The following is a 7,126-nucleotide window of genomic DNA, read 5'->3' on the forward strand; positions in this document are numbered from 1 at the left end:
AAAAGAAATAAGACAATTTATATTTGTTTGTCTTCAATGTTCCAGAAGTATTTCAGCTGCCTACAATGTAAATTATTTACAGGTATAACCGTTCTGAATTAAAAAAATCTATGATAAATTTTATATCTAGTTTTATGTTGTTTTGGGAGGCGAAGGCTCAATCAGGAATAAACTTGTACTATGAAGAACATAGCTACACGACAAAGGTCAAGTCTGTGAAAATTGGCGAAACGAACAAAAAATTTACAACATTGAAATAAGTTGCCCCTGGAATGACTGTCTAAATATTCACCTCTCGTATTTCTCCGACACATTTCCTGGGAGATAACTACGCATGCAATCTCGGGCAACCGATGGGTAGCTGTCTCTGCGTGAAACAAAAGAAACACACTAATAAAGAACTCACTTACAAGTGTGAATAACACATCCTCACAAATATCAAAAGAAATATTTCACAGCTGTTTCTATTGTAATTGCGAATGTTTTTATTCATATTTATAGAAAATGCTGTTAACGGCGAACATACAGCACCTTTAATTCCTCCGCGAAACATCGGCGAAAATTTCTTCTCAATACACTTGAGCAAAACATGGGGACTTACCCAACAGATGTCATCGCGGTTTCCACAGCATTCTGAGCACAATCACTAGTCGGGGTTATTGAATTTGCCGACGACTCGTAACGTTGTCGCTTTCTTTCGCCGTGAAATATTTTTGAAACTCGCGGCATACTGAAGCCCGAGACTGAAGTAAACTGAGCCTCAAATAAAACAGACGAAAAACAAACACCCCATTATGATAAAGACTGTTTGCGATGTGACAACAACACCGCCCACTTTGCATGATCGCGGGCTATAATTAGTTACGTCACTAAGCGTTATCAAGTAAGCAGTCGAAAAACTTCACATGGTCACGGAAAACCTTCGATAAAACGAGTTATAATAACAATAAAACAGTAACCAATGTCTTGTTTTTATGCCGAGCTTCCAAATAACTGATTTTGAAGTTGTTGGAACAAACAAATGTGCTGAACACAAAATAATCGCCCTTAAAGTGAGAATTCACAATTGTCTCGTTTTCTCAGTGTTTGTTTTCGGAGCACATCCACGTGAACGATCGAAAATGACATCGTTCCGGCCATTGCCACTGAGTTGTGGTTTCGACGCATGGATTCTATAAGACGTAAGCTTCATTTCCGTATTTTAATTTTGACTGAATTATGAGGCACTTTTTAGTCCCCGTTCGCAGACTTATAATTCGGTCTCCGTCCGTGCGTCCGTGCGTTCGTCCGGAGTCATATCTCAGAATCCCTTGGACCAATTCCGTTCATTCTTTGCATGTGCCTAGTACTTTATGTGAGACATATGCACATGCAGTGGTTTAGCGATTCGATTCAAAATGGCCGACTGGCAGCCATCTTGTTTTTTGAAATTGTTGTATTTTGAAAATGCTTTGTCAGTTGTCATTCAAACTTGGTACATAGTTTATACATGTTAGGATACATGTCCATGACGATTTATTCTGCAATTGGATCAAAGATGGTCGACTGGCAGGCATTTTGTTATTTTGTTTTTTTATGCGGTATCTTGGACGTGCTCTGTCAGTTTTCATTCAAATTTGGCACATACATGTACTTTATACATGTTAGGATGCATGTCCATGGCAATTTGTTTCAAAATCTGGTCAAGGATGGCCGATTGACAGCCATCTGACTTTTTGGCCTTACTGTTATATTTCCACAATTTATGTACCATTTTCATTCATATTTGGCACATACATCATACATATCAGTGTGTTTCATAATCAGATCAAAGATGGCCGAATAACGGCTGTTTTTATTTTTGGCCATATTACTACTACAAGGAACACAATCTGTTGTATAAGCCACTTGGAACTCAAATTTCAAGGACAGGCTCGCGACAACCCCTCCGCTTTAATATGACGAGCACAAAGAAAACTTTTAAAAATTTAACGGGGACAGTGTCATTTTCAATGACTTGTTCACTGTTGTTGCGCAAAAACGGACTGCATAACTATACAATCGCAAAATGTTGGAGAATAAATCGCTTGCTCAAAAAAATAAATAAAACAAAAGGAAAAAATAGAAATACGGGATAGAATTTCATGACCTCCTTTCCACAATGACATGACTTTCGGGGTCACTGGCATGGCATCATAGTGGAGCCGCAGTTTTCAATTGTATTCATGTTACAAATTTACCAGTCGTATTAATCTTGGAGGTCATGTGACCATTAAACAATATTGAAAAAAAAAATATTAATTAAAACTTTAAACCATGGTCTACCGAAATATATATATAGGTTTGGTGGTTTCACGCATGCACTTTTTTCAATTTGTAGGTCGGCATATTTCTTGCCAATAAACTATCTCGCTACCTTAATTGACAAATTAATCTGACAGTACTTTTTTATATTAAAGAAATACAGCAACACAGCAATTTATACTTAATTAAGTGATAATATTATGATAACCATAGTTAGACACGAATATTCATGTAGTAACCCGCAGACGAGTCAATGGGTATCACGCCACCATATTTACTGAACGTAAAATACCCCTGTTTTTTCGTGCGAGTGACGGCCATTTGTATTGACTTTCACTTACATGTCAAATGTAATTTAAGACCATTCAATCAAACAATACAATGTCGTACATCCAAAGAAATAATGACACAATGAGATTAGATCTGGCACCATTCATTGGTTCGTAGAATTCCCTATTGTTATTGTCCAATTCGCAATTGTGTCGGGTAATATATTGTTATCACAATGTACTGGGTTTTCCAAATTCGTCAGCAACACACAACACACATATTAAACAGCGGCGATGAACTGATCATTGTTATCCATGTATCAGCATTGGAGCCATCTCTAGTGCGTGACAGCGTAGGAAACTTGTTCTAAAAAAACTACTTCACCTAAAAAGCCTGTCGCCTTTCTTTTGAAATCTAGATACTCGACAAAAACGGTTGGACCGTGTGTGGCAGGCAATTAATGAGTGGATTGAAGACGAACCTAATCTCGCAGTTTTCTATAATTTACGTGGTTTCCTTCTTCAAGTTTCGACGATAAATCAGATTACCCTCTCGCTTGACCACACAGTTGATAATTTCTTTTTAAAATGTACAAGACCAATACAATGTAATGCTTGTAATTAATTGAGCAATATTTGTAAAATAAATGATTGAATGTAATTGTTCGTTTGTTTCTGTATTTCTTTTTGAAAAAGTGCACGCTTTAAAGATTGCCATCTTTGAGCACATCTTTATTTCGCAAATTACATTTCGGTTGTCCTATGACAATCACGCATGTAGATTTCTGTACTATATGTTCATCGATACAAATTTCAGTTTTTGTAACCTCCTCATCATCGACGTGGATCGAGGGCTACATCGGTGTATAATATAACTTGTCATATACATCTGCCACCTCAGGCAACCGGTATATATGTAAGACCTAGACGGGGGGCATCTTCGTTGGAAACTATTATATGACAACACGTTAGTATTCAGTCATGAAGTTTTAATGTCCTATTGTTATTAGATGACTCTTGCTCGTAAAGTTCATAGTTCATTGGTGTGTATGAGTCAAGTCACCGTTGTTTCAGTTTCCATGCCATGCACACAATTTTTTCTCATAATGCAGTGATATAATTATTGTATTTATTAACATTATTATATTAGGTATGCTAAGTGTGCTCGTGAAGTTCATTGTTATGAGTCAATACCAGGTATTAATATCAAATCAATCTATTGTTTAATATAGTAGGTTTGATTCAATAACCAATAATAAATCTTATACAAAAGTATGCATTTCCAGCTAACCCGCTATTGTTGCTTGAGGGTGATTATCACATAGTCATCGTTTCGGTGAAATACCTTTCAGTTCGAATAATTCTCCGAAGCAAACACAGTGTCACTCTTTTGATGTTATCGACGACTCATGGGAATTTCCATGACGTAAACTGTATATAAATATAGAACAGAATAACTGAATTGTTAGCAGTTGTACTCACGGGGCAAACATGGCAAACATGGAGTTTGCACAGAAACTGTTGACTGAAAAAGATTTTTTACCTTTTTGTTGGGATCTGGATACACGAAAAGAAAGACTGGACCGTGTATGGCGAAATGCGAATTGGTGGATCGAAGACGAACCTGATCTCGCAGTACTATATAACTTACGTGGTTTCGTCTCGTACGTTAGAGATAACAACTTGGACAAAGCGAAAGAAGATTTTAACAAGGCTCTAACGATCGACTCTAACAATCTAATTTCGCTAGCCAGCTTAATATATATAAATGAACAATCAGAGTGCAAGAAAGCCGATATAGCAAAGCAGCTCGGTAAGCTATCGCGTAATGACATCGAACGAGATAGGTTCCACGCTAAATATGAACGAGGCTTCTTTTATGTTCGGTTTGGTGGCAAGCACTACCAAGATGCCGAACGATTTCTCGAGCAAGCAATACGGTTTGAAAAAAACACTATGTATTTGCGAGAGCTTGTCCTTGTTATGTCTCGGCGGATCCAACGACAAACATTACCAGGTTATTCAATTTCCTATATAGATGCGCCTGCGTATTTTGCCCAACTGTCAGACTACTTGCTGTATTTAATTGAGAAGGACGGGAACAATGGATCTCATTATTCGATCCTTGGCGAAGTATTAGGCTATTCTCACAAATATAGGAATTGTGAAGACTGGAGAAATCAGTTCTACGACCTACATCCTGACAAAACTGCAGAAAAGTGTTTTATCACGGCAATTGAGTTAGCGCCAGGGGACAGATACGTCTGTGATAGGTTGGGTCGCTACTACCAAAACAACGGTAAAAAGGAAGAAGCTGTTGCTATATATCGACGTGTTATTGCTGAGTATCCATCGAAAAGCACATTCGCACATGCTCATCTCGGAAAGCTCAGCCTATCAATGAAAAATTTCGAAATTGAACCGAACACACAAAGCGTCAACGAAGCAATTCACCATTTTAAGCGTGCGATTGAACTGAATCAAATGAACAACGGTGCTAGGTTATGGCTTGGCAGGTCTCTTTGCAGTATTAAACAATATGATGAAGGGCTACAACACCTGAAGCGGGCAATAGAGCTTACTACTCATAAAGATGACGACAAAGATGCTGCTCTCTACCGATACCACTACTGTATTGCCCTGGTTGATAATGGCGATTTGGAAAAAGGATATCAAGAAATGAAGACGCTTCTATCGCAACGAGGCCAACTGAATGTTCCCTTTGCTAAATGGTTTGATAACTACTTTGATAAGATGATTTCAAAAGACCCTGATGACCCGCAACCCTATCTACACAAGGCCCAGTCCCGGATGATAATAAATAACTACGAAGCGGCGGCATCAATATACTCCAAAGCTCTCAAGTTGTTTCCTACTAACGATGCATCGCGTAGTGGACTTGAAAGCGCCATGAGCAATTTGACAGAGCCATATTAATACTTGGAAGTTGCTTGACATCGAAGCCTGACAATTTAGTATACTGGACGTACCCTTTTTTTTAGTGTATGACAAAGTGTATTGTAAATCTTGTATTTGTATCATCAGTACGTAGGACCAGCAACTATAGGAAATTGTAGATTATTTATTTTGTAGAGCCGTGAAATGCATATTTATGTGGTTGGCTCGACCCTTGGCAGAAACGAAACACACTGAGACAAGTAAGGTTTATTTGCAAGAATGATGCAATTTGGAAATCACATATTCGCAATTGTTCTTAGAGGGGTCTACCTTACTACCAAAAGCTTCAGCGTTGTACTAGTATTAAGAGTTTGTTTTCATGGGCGGGTGATACCAAGGTGGAAAATGGATGCACATATGGGAGTATGTAACAGGAATAATTGGGAGTAGAATATGTGAGGGATAGTTCCAACAGAGATGTGTATACTGAAAAGTAATATATATCCTTCTTTTGCATCACTGAGCATTTCTATTTTAGTATACTGGTTTGAAAATGTTGAATTTGCATGATTTGCGATGTTTTTTTTTTTACTGAAACTCCCCTATTGATTGAATCCCGGGTTTGAAGGAGAATGGAACAGCACACCACATGATTCGTTTGAATACAATGGTGACAGGTTTGTACGATAGGGAGCTGTCCGATCTCAACGGAACGTTTCGAATCAGTCATACATAGTTTAAATTTATGTTGAAGTTAAAAGTTCCTCCACAGAATTGTACATTGGCAAACATACCGTGCAACTGCGATACTCCACTGACGGGATGACTTTCGTCGATAGCAGTCGTCGCTGAGCTGCACACTACAACATCACTTGTGATGTTGCTTGCCAGCCGTGGACTGAATGAATCTTGATTACCGGGTAAAATGTCGCTCATTTGGCGTTGGTAATCTTAATTTGGAACTTGGTAATGCCACAACGTTTCCAGCAGAAACCTCCTGGTACTTTGATGTTAATGGTTGCGCCTCCATGGCAATCGCTAATTTTACTGCGGGTGGATCTTCCAAGAGCCCTTCAGCCTGAGGGTTTATAAAACTCAGTCAACATACACCAAGTTCTCTCAATCGTAGTATTCCATGTGATGTGATATGCTGACAATGTTGCTGGACGATTTGAACTGGATATAAATAGCAGACAGAAATTTGTTTACAAAATAAAAATAGCTCGGTTGTCAATGAAAACAAGCCGGTAGGTTGGTTGGCGATACGTCCCGCTCAAAAAACAATATGTTTTCGGCTGTTGCCATCCTAGGACATGAACGTGAAGCTAACGTCAGTTATAACTAAAACCGGGCACCGTGTACGGAGTTCGCAAAATAACATTCAGTCTTTAGAAGTCACTTTATTTTATTGCTAGGACATATTCTGCCGTTATATGTATTATTTCCAACCGTTTTGCGATAGTATTTTCTAGATTGAAAGCAGCATTTACAGTTCATTCAAAGTTCAAAGTTGCGTTGGGATTACGTTGATACAATGTAACAATGTCGGCGCTGGTGATCTCTTACCAGTGCGCAACTAGCCAAAATGAAAAGCATGATCATTTGAACACTGCTATTACAAGACTGGTGGGAGGTAATAAATTTGGGCGAAAGTGTTCAAAAATCTGGGCCAAGTT

At 38.4% G+C, this 7,126-nt stretch overlaps 1 protein-coding gene across 1 annotated transcript; it reads left to right on the forward strand.

The window, feature by feature from the left end:
* The first annotated feature begins 4,043 nt into the window (after window positions 1–4,043).
* LOC146734053 (uncharacterized) lies at window positions 4,044–5,489 on the forward strand. Its single transcript, XM_085508508.1, has one exon. The coding sequence runs from the start codon at window positions 4,044–4,046 to the stop codon at window positions 5,487–5,489; it is 1,446 nt and encodes a 481-aa protein (XP_085364634.1).
* The last annotated feature ends 1,637 nt before the right edge of the window (window positions 5,490–7,126 follow it).

Source organism: Saccoglossus kowalevskii, chromosome 15 (genome assembly GCF_978046115.1).
Source record: "Saccoglossus kowalevskii chromosome 15, keSacKowa6.1, whole genome shotgun sequence".
In the NCBI taxonomy this organism is placed as follows: Eukaryota; Metazoa; Hemichordata; class Enteropneusta; family Harrimaniidae; genus Saccoglossus; species Saccoglossus kowalevskii.